At 40.7% G+C, this 18,112-nt stretch overlaps 1 protein-coding gene across 3 annotated transcripts in view; it reads right to left on the bottom strand.

Annotated features, from left to right (window-relative positions):
• ptpn4a (protein tyrosine phosphatase non-receptor type 4a) overlaps positions 1 to 18,112 on the bottom strand; it is a 94,045-nt gene that overhangs the window by 7,453 nt on the left and 68,480 nt on the right. For 2 of the 3 annotated variants that reach the window (XM_036571640.1, XM_036571629.1), the window contains exons 14-20: positions 17,335 to 17,469; positions 10,449 to 10,610; positions 5,827 to 5,980; positions 4,138 to 4,221; positions 3,959 to 4,015; positions 2,707 to 2,863; positions 282 to 448 (exon numbers count right to left, since the gene is read on the bottom strand). In XM_036571640.1, coding sequence (XP_036427533.1) covers positions 282 to 448; positions 2,707 to 2,863; positions 3,959 to 4,015; positions 4,138 to 4,221; positions 5,827 to 5,980; positions 10,449 to 10,610; positions 17,335 to 17,469 — 916 coding nt within the window. The remainder of the gene's footprint in view (positions 1 to 281; positions 449 to 2,706; positions 2,864 to 3,958; positions 4,016 to 4,137; positions 4,222 to 5,826; positions 5,981 to 10,448; positions 10,611 to 17,334; positions 17,470 to 18,112) is intronic. The other variant, XM_036571638.1, reaches the window with a different exon arrangement.

Genomic DNA, 18,112 nt, shown 5'->3' with positions numbered 1-18,112 from the left:
TGGCTGCTAAAACTAACCTTGTTTAACTATCAATTATAAAGTCTATGAAACAAAAATCAACACATTAAATTGATTCTTGCAGATGCAACATTATGTGCCTCTCCTTTTTAAAAATGTTTACATTCAGAATTTTCTTAATGGTTTTGAAAGCCTGATTTGGCCCTTGTACCAAACGAAAGGCAGTTAAAATGACATTTGCATGAAGTTCAGTGGTGGCTGTTTGGTCTCGTTTATTGCTAGAAACAAACATTTTTGACTAATCTCTTCCCTCAAAGACTCACATCAAACTGGGCAAGTACAGCGCCACTGCTGAGGCCGTCTTTGAGCTGCTGCATGGAGTCCCTCCAGGCGTCCTGGTCCAGCTGGGAGGGGTCTGTGGGGGATTTCTCTGGGATGTACTGGAAGTCTGGCTCCATCTCCAGTTTATCCTCCACCACGTCATAGATAGCTACAAAGGAAAATGACAGTCAGTGTTGTGAGAGTTTGTCTAAGATGTTATTTATAGAGGATGTGACACTTCATCCTCATATATCTGAGAGGTCTCAAACTATTCAAACCCATTCAAAACACTCAACAATGCATCAATGTGGAAATGCTCTTGAGCCATGAGCTGTAAAGTAAGCTGCATTAACAAGCTTAATCTGCTAATTCAGTTATTTTTTCAGCATGTAAGCCCAGGACCGTAAAGTAAAGGCTGAATCTTAGCAGCTGATGGAGATCAGGGAAGGTAACGCCTTCAAAATCACCTTCTCATATTCACAAGAAGCACAAAGCTACTGTTATGGAATATTTACCTAAGATAAGCAGATAAAGGTACATGCATAATAGGCTTTCGATGAATTTGAAAATATTTTCGTCACAGTATCAACAGTATTGAGCAATATTTGGGTGGCGAGAAGCACGGGCATTTAACCTTTAACCGTCCACGATTTTGGAGCGTTTGCTAAAAACTCCAAATACAATTTTGAAATAAGAAGAAATATAGAATACAATCACTATTAGGAGATTCAGTACAAAGTAAATATACTTTTATTGTTTTGTGGGGAAACTTTAAAAGATATCTAAGCTCATCACATTCAGCGCTGCTGTAAATCAGACCCAGGCAATTATATTATCAACCAGGACATTTAAAGCCAATGTGAATGGAAAACTGTGCTGCGCTTTCCTTTCATATCATGATGTATTTGTGAATGAAACACAGTATCAGGGAGGGTCTCTGAGCTGGCTGAGCTTTTTCTCTTCATGACAGGTGGGGGTGGTGGAAGGGTGAGGTGAATCACGATCTCATTGTGTTAATATTAAGTTTTCCCACCTGCTGGTGCACGGTGACATCACCAAAAGCCAGGAGACATTTTAGAGGTGAAGCAAAAGTCAACATATTTTGATGCAAGATTACAAGAATTCTGTCTATTGAGTGATACGATAAATCATGCTTGATATGACCAGACACATGAAATAAAATGAAAAAGGTTTATTTTAAATTCAGTATGACTTTAAATAAGGTCAACATCACCCAATCTTAATGTACACTTTAACTTCAAACAACCAACATACATTTGTATGCAAATGTTTGAATACCACTGAGGAAGTTACGTTTTGCCGATTTTCTAAGTGAAACTAAGGAAACACATCCTCTACAAAGAACTTATATAAGGCATTTTTCTGCCAACTTTAGTGCACAATTTCTGCTTATTTGCTGAGTTTACTGTGTCATAAATGTTTTATTTTGTTCCCCAATATTTACATTTAAATTTAGCAGTGACCAGTAATTGTGCATCAAAATGTGTTTTCTGTAGAGGATGTGTTAACTTAAAAAAAAAACACAAAAAAAAAAAACCACAACAAAATGTGTTATCTGACCAGTGGCGCCAAACCATTTACATCCAACTGTGTTTTTATGCAGCCAAACAAGGCAGCAGGGAGACTAAGGCTCAATCCCTTTCACCCCTTGCCCCTACCACTTAGCCCTAGCCCTCCGTTCTGCACGTTCAAGCCTAGGGTTTTTTCAGAAGCACATTCCAAACAGAGTCTTATGAGAAAAGAGAAAAACTGGCGAAATGGCTGCGCAAGCGATCAAAAACCCACAAATGTGAGTATTTTCTCTGTTAAAAAAATATGATAACCATTGTTTTATCTTCGTTTAATGTCGTTTCAATGTATTATGGTCCTTTTCTTCATAACAAGCATAGTAAATTGCTAGTAGTAGTTGATGTCTCAGTAGCTAGTTAGCTGAATTTCCCGTTCCACCTTAAATGCAGCAGTACATTAAGTCCAGCAGTAACATTCTGGTGCCTCAGGCATCAGAACTGCGGCACCATTTTAGGAGTAACAGGAAAATTCGAACAAGAAGCTGGTGAATATCTGACTTCATGTTCATATCAGCAAAGAATTAGAATTATATAATAAATAATTGTCCCCCCTCTTTGAAGGCATATGATTCCCTAAATGTAACTAAAGCCCAGCATGAGGAGCTGAACTTTTCCCTCCTCTGCTGTCACTGCAGACTGGCAGGGTTGCCTACAGAGCAGCGCTAGTAGTTGTTAATGAAGTAATGATCTTTATTTGAGGGTCCCATTTTGTAGAGGAAGATTTCAACCACCACAGTTCCAAGGGCCAAAGTGACACTCGAAAACAAGGGATAGGGGTAAAAATAAGAAATGGGTCTGGGCCTTAGCGTCCATCAAGATCCCCAAGCTTTGCTCTCACCGTTAGGCCTGACCAGCAGGATGAGCTCCCCTGAGTGGCTTTCACAGCTGGCCTTGATGAACATGACCACCTGGTCGTGAGTGTGCTCGGAAATGTCACGTCCGTTTATAAGCACGACCTGGTCACCCTCGTTCAGGCGCGGCACACACATATCAGCCTGAGGAGACAGACAATACAGAGAGGAACGAGATAAAGAACCTGCAGATGATGAACTGAAGGAAAAACATTGTAAGACTCGGCTTATCATGTGCTGTGACAGACCCAGACGCCGCTGCCAGTTTCTCAGAAACAAACCACATTTGAGCACTTTGCAGGTTTACAGTTACAGACTCTAGATCATCAGCTGAAGCACAATTTATCAGCCCCCTCTACCCATCCATCAATGGAAAAGGACCCCTATAAGACCACCCTGACCAAATATTATTTGGGTAGTTGGATGTCCTTCCATCTCTTTTTATTATTATTATTTACAAATTATTTTCTCACTATTTTATTGCAACGGTTTTATTGAATGTTAATTCTTTTACTGTTCTATTCTAGTAAATAATTAGATTTTTCTAAAATTTTACCATTCATATTGCTTATTTTCTAAGTTGCATCTTTTACTTTTCATGTGTTTTCATTATAAATTTTATTGATATTTTATGCCTGTTTCCTATTTGAGCTGATTTTTTTTAATGACTTTTTTTACTTGTGGATTTTCATTTGTTTCATTGATAAATTTCATTTAAACTTTTTTCAATCAAGTTTTCTACATGGCCACACTGACTACACCTCCAAGTCGAAATAAAGGTTGACTGATTGATTTTTTTTTTAAGGGCTTGTCAAACCTGCTCTACTGAGAGCTAATAAAAATTCAAACCCCTTTGGCATGGGGAGCGAGACTGTAACCTTGCAAGAATGTAACCTTATCTTTAAGAATTCAAATTTAGTTTTTACCAACTTTTTTGGAAATTCATTTACATTTTGCAAAACTTTTGAATGGAAAGAGGCTTGGTAGCACATGAGGCTGTGGTACAAGTGTCTTAGTTCTGTAATATTTAAGTGTATTGTTATCATTGCTGCTAAGTGTAAAAGTTACTGCTGCTATTTGTAAAAGCACTTAAGTGGTTCAACTAGCCGGCTCACAAACACTTTTATAGCCTTCACTGCTTCCTCTCTGGCTTTAGTTCAACATCCTCATTAAAAGCAATCCACTAAAAATAAACCTGCAAAAGAGCTTCCTTATAAAAAAGCTGTGATCGATACTTACGGATGTTCCTGGAGCCACTCGAGACACAATCACAGGCATCTTCTGATCAGAACCACCCTTAATAACAAACCAAACAAAAACAAAACAAGCACAGACAAACAAAAAAGAAAGCAAATTAGAAAAATGATGGTCTGTTTGGTTTTCATCATCCATTTCTGACCTGTTTTCAGAAAACTTACCGTAACGTTGAATCCAAATCTTCCGTTTTCATCCGGCTTCATTTTGATCAGAACAAGATTATCATGAGGAACGACCCCATTGAGCTGAAGGAAAGATTAACAAAAGTTCAGTGGAGTTATCCATGTTACGGCAAAATTCCCGTAAATGTAGCACGGATAATTAGTGAAAGACTGCTACAAACTTCCAAATTATCATGGCTAATCATGATAAAAATCTAAACTTTGGCACAAGGACAGCATGTTATGACACAAAAAACAACAACTAGAATAATAAAAACTAAAATAATTAACAGAAACCAACATAACCACGAACAATTCTGTGAAGCTCCGCCCCTAATGCTATGAAATTTATAGTATTCAAGACTTTGAGTGTCATAAAATGTGACAACGGAGATCAATTTTGACATCTGACATGGCATCGGTCAGAAAAGCTCTGTTAACTTAAAAGATTTGAGACTACAACATTAATATTTGGGTCCCACTTTATATTGTCTCTAATAACTGTGTAGTTACACATGAATACCATATGCAACAACACTGTAACTACTGATGATTTAGTCAATGTTACAGAAGGGTTATAGAGGTTAACCCTATGTAATTACACGTGTATCAACTTCAGTTTTGCTTATTGTAATTACACAAGTGTATCTTCTACACAGGAACTTTCCTGTAGTGTAGTGTTAACGTTACACAGTTCCTGTGTAGCTGTTATGTAGGTACTGTGTAATAATGAAGCGGTAATATAGACAATGCTTTGGGTTTAATGCAACACATTTAATTAATGTCATAAAAGCTACATTTTAAGATAAGGGGTCGTCTGCTGTTCTGTCACATTACAGAATGGTTTAAAGCTGAAACTGGTTACAGTGTCACAGCACTAGCATCATAAATACTAGCTAAATGTTAAGAAAGCTGGCAGACACAGTGTGAGTAATGTCAATGTAAGTTATTACAAACTTCCTTTTAATGTTGGGAAAAAAAAACCTTCTAAAGAAAAGCTGTTTCTGTCTGATTACAAAGGTAATTACATTTGTGTTATTACCCTTGTGCAATAACATGAGAGAGAATGGGCTGTTACAACTATTAAGATACACTTGTGTAATTACATGAGGCAAAACTGAAGTTGATACAGATGTGTAATTACATAGGGTGTACTTCTGTAATCCATCTGTAACAGTGATTAAATCATTAGTAGTTAAATTGTTGTTGCATATGTTGTTCACATGTAATTACACAGTTATTAGAGACACTTTATATAAAGTGGGACAACAATTCATTATAAAATTTTATCAGCTGATATCAGATATTTTAGACCCTCAAAATCATTATTCGTATAACACATGAAAAGTCAGTCTATTACAAAGATGCAAAGTTGCTGCATCGTTGAGGCCACTGATGTATGTTTTTCCCACTTTTGACTTAAATATACAGCTTTAATAAGCCATATTTTAATATGAGACTGTGAAACTTAATTATATGCATAAACTACAGCTAAGTTTTATTACATTGTGCGAATGAAACCACATCAGTGGTCTACCAAAGCAGGGAGGGGCAGTGGAGCCATTAAGACGTATACCAGCCTGCTTCAATAACAGGAACCCCACGATTAGTCCTCATTCGGGGTCAGTAAGGGCTCAGAGTTGACGTGATGCTGAAAGCAGTTGGGTGCCACTAGAGTTTATGACATACCGTGGCCTTGTCTGTCGCCACGGGGACATCGTACATCTCGTTGATGTGGTTGTCCAGATCCTGTTGGGAGTGGGAAAGAATGAGCTGACTCAAGTTCTTCCTGGACTGCTTGGGCGGCAGAGCTGGGGGCGGCCCATCCACACCCTCAGGAGACCTAAAAAAAAATAAAATAAATAATAAATCAATCAATAATTAATCAAATTGACCAGGTAAGAGTTACTAAAAGACCTTATAATCCCAATGATTTTTTTCACCCTCGTTCCTCATTAGAAACCTTTAATATTGCGGATCGGCCAATACCGAGTCCTAATTTAGGTTAAGCTGATAAGCTAGGCTGTCTATTATTTTGAAGAAGAGCCAACATCATGGAAAACCAAATTGTGTTCTCTTTTTTTATTAAATAAATAAATCAACAAATGATCATAAAGTTTGATATAATACCTAAACATGGTCCACATATGGGAACTAAGCCGCAAATACAGTCCAGTTTGAATTTGTTGTTTTTGTGTCATTTGCATGCCAAAGTTTGAACACCACCCCTGGTCAATTTACACTTTGTAGACATCCTAAATGAACATACGTTAACACATCGTCTGCAGAGAACACATTTAAATTCTGCAAAATGTTTAGCTGAGTTTAACATGCTGGAAAAAAAAAAATCAAAAATATAAAATGTGCCATGACTTTTGCACAGGCCACATTTTATGTTTTAATTTTCGCAATATGGTCAGAGAAACAGTAATTCTACTTTTAAAAAAAGGACATGTACTTATTTCCACTTAGAAAATCAACAAAACAAGCAATCTAACCTGGACGCCCAAACTTTCGCATATTCAGCCTACAGTAGTTTGGCTCCACCTATTCATGTTGAACTCATAAGCACTGTTTCAGGCAAGACTGCTGAGATAAATTATACATATCAGTTTTAAAGGTGCAGTAACAAATATAGTCTGTTTAATTCTGAGGTTCCTTTCATTATCATTATATACATACATACATACATACATACATATATATATATATATATATATGAATTTCGGGTACATAAAGCCACACAAACGTCATATTTTTCCATAATTCAGCCCCTTTCAGCTACTGCAAACTCACAAAGAAAGCACTTTATTAATATTAAAAGCAAAAGTACAGGCAGGGTATATATGCACATAGGGGGATCTGTACAGTCTTTCTGTGTGTACTTATGGCTGAATGGGCAGGCAGATTTGGGGGCCGCTGTGACATGCCACCGCCACCGTGTGGGCTCGGGCAGAGAGAGAGCAGGTGGTTATGTCATCCTTTGGAGCTGCGAGAGAGAGATGAGCGAATGCTCATGTGGGGGTCGCACTGCTCGCTGCATGCTTTACTTCACAGAGCCTTCCTGCATGCCAAGCTCAGCGCACTGTAAGAGTTCTCATGTAAAGCTCTGAACAGGTCTGCTATCACTTTAGCGCTAGCACAGTCGCCAGCTCGGCCTACTGAGATGACCTGCGGTTTTATTGGTATCGGTGATAATACTGATGTTAACATGCTGATAATTAGCAACTTCTTTGGTCACAGCATTGGTGGGATTCAAACTCACCACCTCTTGACTATGGGATAAAACTGTATATGGTGGAGCCACTAGGGAATACAATATGAGATGTTCCCAATTTAATCAAACCACAGCAATACAGGTTGAACTGGTGAACCTGAACATGAAACACTATCATGGTTAAAAACATGTAAAATGCATGAGAATCACACATGAACCCTAGAAACTACAGGTGCGCGATACTTCAAGAAATTTTCATGGTACACAATGTGTCACGTAATTTACTTTTCTGATATCTGATCAGTTGGAACAGGGAAAACAGTACCAAAAAACATTCAATCAAAAACTGTAGTAGTAGGGTTAGTTGCCTTGCCCAAGGGCACAACCTGGTATTGCAGGTTGGTCCTGGGATTTGAACCCACAACCTTCTGGGTAGGTGACCAACCTTAGCTTCTTTGCTTTTTAACACTGTACAACATACTGTTCTCTAAAAATGGACAGTGTTATGTTGCTTAGTTAAACAGTAGTAGCAGCCACAATTTTGTCTGTACTTCTGTCCATGTTTATAGATAACAGCATGTCAAACAGTAGGGATAGGCGATATACTGAAAATATATCACGATACTTGAAGACACTGCCAACATACACAAAATGTATCACAATATTTAGTTTTTATTAGGTTTGAGAAGAATTGACCAAAAAAAAAAATCCCCAAAAAACTAATTTAGTGACATATTCAAAAATACTATCAACATCTATGAGTACAATTATGTTTATTCAATGTTTGCCAATTAAGCAGGACTAATTATGGTCTCTTTGTAATGAAACAGTGTTCTTTAGGTGCTGACGATATCTTCTCAGAAAGCATACTGTGACGTCATTCATCATGATAACGATAATATATCGTCGTATTGCCCAACCCTACCATACAGCGTCAGAAACCACATAAGCCAGTCTATTTGAGAACACTTAACATGTAGTTTAACCTCTTTCTGCAGGTGGCCATTCCGTTGGCAGACTGGAGATTCAGATATACAGATATTTCTGACTAATATAATGAATTTAAATACTGTTTCCCGATCACATTGTTATCAGATTAACGAGGATACTGTAGGCCAGGGGTGCACAACTGGTCCTGGAGGGCCGGTGTCCAGCACTGTTTGGTGATTTACCTGCTATCAAAAATATGACATCAATGCTATCAAGGAAATAAATGCATAGTTCTTCTCCATTAGCTGAACTATGCATTTTATGGCTATGTAAAAAGGGGATAAAGCAAGTGTGCAATGATGTAGGAATGCAGTTTGTACAGCGCTAAATATATAACCTTCTATTGCTTGTAAGCTACAATAGTTTTATAGCTTGAGTGCAAAACTAAAGAAGCAAACTTCAGACACCAAGCATGTCTTGGCTGATCAGTTACATTTAGGTTAAAAAAGAGTAAACGGTTAAAAAAAAAGATGCAAATTACATTTTTTCCCAAAACTTTTTCCCCAAACTTAAAAATGCACATGTACATCTACTCCAGCCACAGTTTTAAAGGAGACAGACACAAAAGAGAGAGGTGGGGAGGGGGGTTCTGGGGGATTTATTCAACTAGCTCAGCATCTGAAAGCAAAAACAACCATAAGCCATGAAAATATCTGCCAGGGTCATTAGGCTTAAGTATATGGCAGACCCTTTCAAAGGGAGCACAAAGGAGAATGGCATGTTTTCCACAAACCAAAGCAATACGCTGGCGCTCCGAGAGCCGTAAACACTTTTTACAGCAGCTCTGAGTGCGTTTTGTTTCCATTTGAGACGGTTTAATGACAGTGACGGAGGGCGTGAACCGTAATTGCAAGCCACAGACACAACAAAATAGAGGTTCTCTGCGATAATAAAAAGTGGTAGCAAGAAGCGGCGACGCAAATTAAGCTTTGCTTCTGACCATGTGTGAAGAAAATGCTGGCTTATGGGCTTTCAGACTCACAGCGCGAACCACAGCTTGAGCCAGAGCGGTGCGGCCATTCGGATTGGCTGCAGACGGCTGACATGAAACGTCCATGAACTCCAAAGAACGACGTCAGCATAATTCTGACTCATTCATGTTGCTAGAAACTCTACAGTTGTGCAACCAGTTCCAGGGATATTTTCGAGGACTTCTTCTTTCCATATTACAGAACTCTTACTCTGGTCAGCAAGAGGTCAATGGCCAGTGTTTGTTTCAGAGCTATTAAACTGCAGCCCACAGAGTGAGATGAGACTCAGTTATAGCTACAGCGCTCGGCCACTTTCCCCAACATGTTTTACATATATATAGTTATATTGTATATATATATGCTGTCAGAACAAAACCTCGTATCTCCAAAATGATAACTTTACAGGAGAAGGAAAAACAAGACTTTTAATGTAAGTCAATGGAACCAGATGTTTTTCTACATCATTTTGGACCATTTCCTTTGATCCAATCATCATGAAATTTACACACAATGTAAAGAGCAACAATATTTTTGAAATAATGTCAAAAACTGAAAAACGGCAAAAATGGAGATATGAGGCTATACACAGTGATATATATATATATATATATATATATATATATATATATATATATATAATATATTATATATATTGTATGCAAAGGTCTGTGCACCCCTGGACAAATTACATGCTTCAGGGAATTCCTAAGTCAACATAAGTTAACACTTCCATACATTTAAACGCTTTAAATTACTGTTTATCTGCAGAATTTAACAGATTGGGGAAAAATAAATATATGGCAAATTGTGTAAAATGTGTAAAATTGTGTTAAATGGTTTATTTTTTTTTTCACCTATATGTGCAAGAAAATTAGCAGAAAAAATAACATATTTAAGTTTGTTCCTTGACTTAATTTCACTTAGATAAGCATTAAAATAAGTCATATGGCCTGGGGTGCCTAAACTTTTTCACACAACTGTATAGTGTAAAACTAAAGCCATGCTATAGTGAATTATGCAGTGTAATTAAAAGCAATGCTCATGTTGAGGGCTTGGGAGGTTGTGGGGGGGCCTGACCCCCACCTCCTTGTACAATCACTGTGGCCAAAAACTCACACTCTGCATGGACTTACGGTGTAGTGTCCAGGCTGATGCTGTTGGCCTGCGTGGACGAGGCTGATTTGTGGTTGGTGAACGCGGGCAGGCTGGGCGAGGCATGAATAACGTGCTCCACCAAATGACCCATGGAAGATGGCCGCGGCCGGGGCCCCTCTTGCACAAACAACGAATTCCTACTGTGGGCGCACAAAACAAAACAGCAGCTTTAATCTTCTTTAATTCATCGTTAATTCTCAGAGTTAACATTAGCAGACAGTCAAACCTTAAAATATGGGACACATAATGATGGAGAATTAATCTACCAGCTTAGCACAAAAAATGAGAGGCAACAAGATTGGGAGCCTTCACTGCACAGAGCATAAAACTGTGTTTACTCAACTTTTTTTTTTTTTAATTTTTACCCGATTTTCTCCCCAATTTAGTCGTCTCCAATTCCACCCGCTAGTTAGGACTCCCCCAATCACACGATGCTATCAACGCTAGGATGGTGAAGGCTAACACAGGCTTCCTCCAAGACCTGTGAAACCAGCCACCGCTTCTTTTCGAACTGCCGCTCACGCAACGTCACTGGACAGCCGAACGCGCTCGGAGGAAAGCGCCAACCGCCAGATCTGTTACGGCAGCTAACAGACGCCTGCGCTGACTAGCATCGCGCTGAGTGATGGGGGGAGAAGGAGGGGCCATTCTACCCACCCAGAGAGAGCGAGGCCAATTGTGCTCTCTCAGACTCCCAGCTACGGATGGCTGTAGCATCACCAGAGATCGAACTCGCGATCTCCTGACGACAGGGCCAACGCTTAGACGGTTGCGCCACTCGGGAGCATTTACTCAACTTTTTAAAGCTTATTATGTTGTTGTTAACGAGTGGTTTGATGTGATTTAGTGCATTTTAGAGAAAGTTACTGAATCAGAAGTTTTTCACAGTGGTGGTGACAGGAACCAGGCATCCGCCTCCAAAAGATCCCTTACAGGGTTATATACAAGTTATTATATGAAGTTATTATTACATGAATCACTTGAGAAACTGCTTTTTATTGTTTGGCCTAAAAGGTATTTTCTTTTTAAATCCAGACATGCAGAAAAGGTACATACAGAGTGAGGTAAGGCAAAACAATACCTTAAAAGAATACATAAGATTTTCAGATTTACCATATTTTACCATCATCAACATTACACGTATAAACTCAGAAGACTCGTGTAGGTTCACTGGTAGTTTTGTATGGTAAATAAAATGGCTATATTTGTGTTGTAGTCATTGTGGCCCCTGGTTTCTATCACAACCACTGTAAAGAGAGTCTGCAAGTTTCTGTACAACAATCCACTTCACATCAAACCACCCTAAAGCCCGAAACATACTTTACGCAAGAATGTATTTGCGTAAATGACAGTGCACGGCCAACGCACGGCCCTTCTATACAAACTCACCGTGCGTTCTTACGTTGCTGTGGAGGTTAAAACACTCAGTACTGAAGGGGGCGATAAGAGCACAAATCAGGGGATCTACTGTTATTCCAACAGCCTCAACAGCTAAACGTGGACAGTAGAGGAGAGCGAGCTGCTTTACCTCTTCTGTTGGATTGGAAATGCGATAATGAATCACAGTTTTAATGCCATCTTTGCGTGAGACTCAACTGCTTGTCTGCTATGACAGTGGAGAAAGCACGCTGGCGGTACAAGACCGCTTGCGTCGCGTTATGAAATGTGTTGTGACACATTTTTGAACGCAACTATATGTGAAACCCCGTCTGCGTAGCTCGAAGCGTCTGCGTATGTTTCGGGCCTAAATGACTTTGTTTACACCTCAAAGACTGAATTACGCTGAAATTTTAAAAATCGGTGGAATTGCCCTTTAACTAAGCTGTTGGTAAAAGTGTGTTGTCATTTTATATAAATTATTCCTTTTGTGTAGTTCAAATGTCCAGATTCTGAACCTCCTGGTATTAGACATTTCTTATGGTGTGTACAGTCTTGCTTCACGTCAAGTCTGTCATTTTAATAAGTACCAACTCAGATGTTAAAGTAGTTTATATAATTAAATAACTATACTTAGGTAAGTCATACAAACATAATGAAAAAGTGATTACATAACTATGTTATTAATAATGAAATTACCTAATTACAGTTAAATAATTACGTAACATGAATCAAATGTATAAAAGAATGGCAACAATAACTCCGGACAGTTTTTTAAACTCTCCCTTCTGTAATTTCTCTCCTTTCCTGAATGCCTTCCCTGTGACTGCTCCTGCTGTAGAGCATTTCGAGCAGTCTGGCAGTGCCTGGTTTCCATGCCCCACCCCACAGGCAGCTGTCTGAGCTCATCTCGTCGCTTTTCCCCTGAAGGACTCTGTGGGTAAGACTTGAAATTCTGCGCTGCCTTAGAGATGCCAGCACCATTCATACATGAGGCACCTGCCATCAGCTTCCTTCATTTCCACCCTTAACCGCTTCCGGCACATTACTAACAGGGCGTGTCCTGGCAGCAGATGCAGCAGGCCAAACGTTCCCGAGCCTGCTCCTGGAGTAGCTGTCCACCGTTTAATCATTTCCCTGCTGTGACACTCCCACTTCCAGCTTGTTAAATAGCTGATTAGTTGGTCAGGTGGGTCAGGTACTATGCCAGGTAGTAAAACGAGGCCAGTCTGAGAACAAAGCCTTATGTTTGTCCAGACTAAAAACTTTTGGAAGGTTGTTGGAAGTCGACTGATTGATGAATGAGTTTATTAAAGTGGAGTTTAAACTTCAGAAAGCCGAGGTTAGTTTATTTTTTGGTTGATGAGATGATGACTCCTCTCATTGCAGCCAAGAAAACGGACACTGTCTCTATGGTAACTAAACAGGCGCTATCATTAGGAATGTCGAGTTTTGTTCAGTCCGAGGGTTGTTGGAAGATTTGGGACGAGTTCAGACAGAAATTTGACAGAATTTTGTGGGGATACAGTCAGATTGGGACAGAATGCCGTTGGGATACAGTCAGACTTGGAGAGAATGTTGTCCGGATACAGTCAGATTGGGAGAGAATGTTGCTGGGATACAACCAAACTGGGACAGAATGTTGTTGGGATACAGTTGGATTGGGACAGAATGTTGGTGGGATACAGTCGGATTGGGACAGAATGTTGGTGGGATTCTGTCGGATTGGGACAGAATGTTGGTGGGATTCTGTCGGAATGTTGTTGGGATACAGTCAGACTGGGACAGAATGTTGTTGGGATACAGTCGGATTGGGAGAGAATGTTGCTGGGATACAACCAAACTGGGACAGAATGTTGTTGGGATACAGTCGGATTGCAACAGAATGTTTTTTGGGATACAGTTGGATTGGGACAGAATGTTGGTGGGATACAGTCGGATTGGGACAGAATGTTGGTGGGATTCTGTCGGATTGGGACAGAATGTTGGTGGGATACAGTTGGATTGGAACAGAATGTTGTTGGGATACAGTCGGATTGGAACAGAATGTTGTTGGGATACAGTCGGTTTGGAACAGAATGTTGTTGGGATACAGTCGGATTGGGACAGAATGTTGTTGGGATACAGTCGGATTGGGACAGAATGTTGGTGGGATTCTGTCGGATTGGGACAGAATGTTGGTGGGATTCTGTCGGAATGTTGTTGGGATACAGTCAGATTGGGACAGAATGTTGTTGGGATACAGTCGGATTGGGAGAGAATGTTGCTGGGATACAACCAAACTGGGACAGAATGTTGTTGGGATACAGTCAGATTGCAACAGAATGTTTTTTGGGATACAGTTGGATTGGGACAGAATGTTGGTGGGATACAGTCGGATTGGGACAGAATGTTGGTGGGATTCTGTCGGATTGGGACAGAATGTTGGTGGGATTCTGTCGGAATGTTGTTGGGATACAGTCAGACTGGGACAGAATGTTGTTGGGATACAGTCGGATTGGGAGAGAATGTTGCTGGGATACAACCAAACTGGGACAGAATGTTGTTGGGATACAATCAGATTGCAACAGAATGTTTTTTGGGATACAGTTGGATTGGGACAGAATGTTGGTGGGATACAGTCGGATTGGGACAGAATGTTGGTGGGATTCTGTCGGATTGGGACAGAATGTTGGTGGGATACAGTTGGATTGGAACAGAATGTTGTTGGGATTCTGTCGGATTGGGACAGAATGTTGGTGGGATACAGTTGGATTGGAACAGAATGTTGTTGGGATACAGTCGGTTTGGAACAGAATGTTGTTGGGATACAGTCGGTTTGGAACAGAATGTTGTTGGGATACAGTCGGTTTGGAACAGAATGTTGTTGGGATACAGTCGGATTGGGACAGAATGTTGTTGGGATACAGTCGGATTGGGACAGAATGTTGGTGGGATTCTGTCGGATTGGGACAGAATGTTGGTGGGATTCTGTCGGAATGTTGTTGGGATACAGTCAGATTGGGACAGAATGTTGTTGGGATACAGTCGGATTGGGAGAGAATGTTGCTGGGATACAACCAAACTGGGACAGAATGTTGTTGGGATACAGTCAGATTGCAACAGAATGTTTTTTGGGATACAGTTGGATTGGGACAGAATGTTGGTGGGATACAGTCGGATTGGGACAGAATGTTGGTGGGATTCTGTCGGATTGGGACAGAATGTTGGTGGGATTCTGTCGGATTGGGACAGAATGTTGGTGGGATTCTGTCGGATTGGGACAGAATGTTGGTGGGATACAGTTGGATTGGAACAGAATGTTGTTGGGATACAGTCGGATTGGAACAGAATGTTGTTGGGATACAGTCGGATTGGAACAGAATGTTGTTGGGATACAGTCGGATTGGAACAGAATGTTGTTGGGATACAGTCGGATTGGAACAGAATGTTGTTGGGATACAGTCGGATTGGGACAGAATGTTGTTGGGATACAGTCGGATTGGGACAGAATGTTGTTGGGATACAGTCGGATTGGGACAGAATGTTGGTGGGATACAGTCGGATTGGGACAGAATGTTGGTGGGATTCTATCGGATTGGGACAGAATGTTGGTGGGATTCTGTCGGAATGTTGTTGGGATACAGTCAGATTGGGACAGAATGTTGTTGGGATACAGTCGGATTGGGAGAGAATGTTGCTGGGATACAACCAAACTGGGACAGAATGTTGTTGGGATACAGTCAGATTGCAACAGAATGTTTTTTGGGATACAGTTGGATTGGGACAGAATGTTGGTGGGATACAGTCGGATTGGGACAGAATGTTGGTGGGATTCTGTCGGATTGGGACAGAATGTTGGTGGGATTCTGTCGGATTGGGACAGAATGTTGGTGGGATACAGTCAGACTGGGACAGAATGTTGTTGGGATACAGTCGGTTTGGAACAGAATGTTGTTGGGATACAGTCGGATTGGGACAGAATGTTGTTGGGATACAGTCGGATTGGGACAGAATGTTGGTGGGATTCTGTCGGATTGGGACAGAATGTTGGTGGGATTCTGTCGGAATGTTGTTGGGATACAGTCAGATTGGGACAGAATGTTGTTGGGATACAGTCGGATTGGGAGAGAATGTTGCTGGGATACAACCAAACTGGGACAGAATGTTGTTGGGATACAGTCAGATTGCAACAGAATGTTTTTTGGGATACAGTTGGATTGGGACAGAATGTTGGTGGGATACAGTCGGATTGGGACAGAATGTTGGTGGGATTCTGTCGGATTGGGACAGAATGTTGGTGGGATTCTGTCGGAATGTTGTTGGGATACAGTCAGACTGGGACAGAATGTTGTTGGGATACAGTCGGATTGGGAGAGAATGTTGCTGGGATACAACCAAACTGGGACAGAATGTTGTTGGGATACAGTCAGATTGCAACAGAATGTTTTTTGGGATACAGTTGGATTGGGACAGAATGTTGGTGGGATACAGTCGGATTGGGACAGAATGTTGTTGGGATACAGTCGGATTGGAACAGAATGTTGTTGGGATACAGTCGGATTGGAACAGAATGTTGTTGGGATACAGTCGGATTGGAACAGAATGTTGTTGGGATACAGTCGGATTGGGACAGAACGTTGTTGGGATACAGTCAGATTGGAACAGAATGTTGTTGGGATACAGTCAGATTGGAACAGAATGTTGTCCGGATACAGTCAGATTGGGAGAGAATGTTGTTGGGATACAGTCAGATTGGGAGAGAATGTTGTTGGGATACAGTCAGACTGGGACAGAATGTTGTTGGGATACAGTCAGATTGGGAGAGAATGTTGTTGGGATACAGTCAGACTGGGACAGAATGTTGTTGGGATACAGTCGGATTGGGACAGAATGTTGTTGGGATACAGTCAGACTGAGACAGAATGTTGTTGGGATACAGTCGGATTGGGACAGAATGTTGTTGGGATACAGTCAGATTGGGAGAGAATGTTGTTTTTTTTCTTTGTTGTTTTTCTCTGTTGATACAGTCGGATTGGGACAGAATGTTGTTGGGATACAGTCAGACTGGGACAGAATGTTGTTGGGATACAGTCAGATTGGGAGAATGTTGTTGGGATACAGTCAGACTGAGACAGAATGTTGTTGGGATACAGTCAGACTGGGACAGAATGTTGTTGGGATACAGTCAGATTGGGAGAATGTTGTTGGGATACAGTCAGATTGGGAGAATGTTGTTGGGATACAGTCAGATTGGGACAGAATGTTGTCAAGCCACAGTTGGATTGAAACAGTTTTTTCAGGCTGCATTTGGTTTGGGACAGATTTTTTTCAGGCTACAGCTGAGATCAGACAGAATTCTGTTGCACTACAGCCAAGACTAGACAGACTTTTGCAGAGTAGAGCGCAGAACTTGGTGCTCTGGGTTGGGTTTTGTTCATATACAGGTTCAGAGCAAATTATCAGGCCCGATTCAAGCTCTAAAGGTTGGTGCTGACGGTCACTCACTGGTTAGGTGTCCCAGGAGGGGAACGGGTGGGCAGGCTCTGGGTCTCCAGTCTCTCTTCAGACAGCGAGTTCCTGCTCACCGCCTCCCAGTCCGTCATGCCCATCAGCTTCCTGGCCAGGGGTTTGCTGGGAGATCTAGGAAACACAAGATGTACTTTATTATGCGTCAACAGAATTATTATCACATCGGAGGAAAAAGGTCACTAATATACTCGATGGCAGCGTTTGAATACTGAACGAGCTGACAGGTCAAGCGATGCTGCCAAAAGCAACTCGCTGCACGTCAAATGGAAAAACACTAGGAGCCTCCATAAACCTTTAAATCACTCTTTACCCTCCACGGTGAAGCTAGTTAAGGTTCTTGGGTCTTCACTTGCAGCCAAAGTTGTTAAATTGAAGTAGATGCCAGAACTGAATCAAACCTCAAATGACCTACACTCTTTCTGCTTTCTGTGTGCGATTCTGGGAGCATGTGTTTTTCTTCCATAAAATTCCATGTCTTCTGAAAGAGTCACATTGAATTCCACGTTAATCTTGTAAAGTTAATGTGTTTAAAGTGCTGCATTTTTACCAAAAATGTTTAACCGCTGGGGTGTAGCTTGACCTGTGACAGTATAACCAATCATCTCAGAACAGAAATTCTAGGAAAAAGTGAATTTTTTATTCCAAGAAGTACTACTGGAGGCTTGTGTCAGACCAAAAACATTACAAGATACATAAAAAATTCAACAAGTATATCAGGGACATTTATTTAGTACTTTGGATCAGTATTTTCAAA

Source organism: Colossoma macropomum, unplaced genomic scaffold (assembly GCF_904425465.1).
Source record: "Colossoma macropomum unplaced genomic scaffold, Colossoma_macropomum, whole genome shotgun sequence".
NCBI classification, from domain to species: Eukaryota; Metazoa; Chordata; class Actinopteri; order Characiformes; family Serrasalmidae; genus Colossoma; species Colossoma macropomum.
This window is presented reverse-complemented; position numbering and strand designations above follow the sequence as displayed.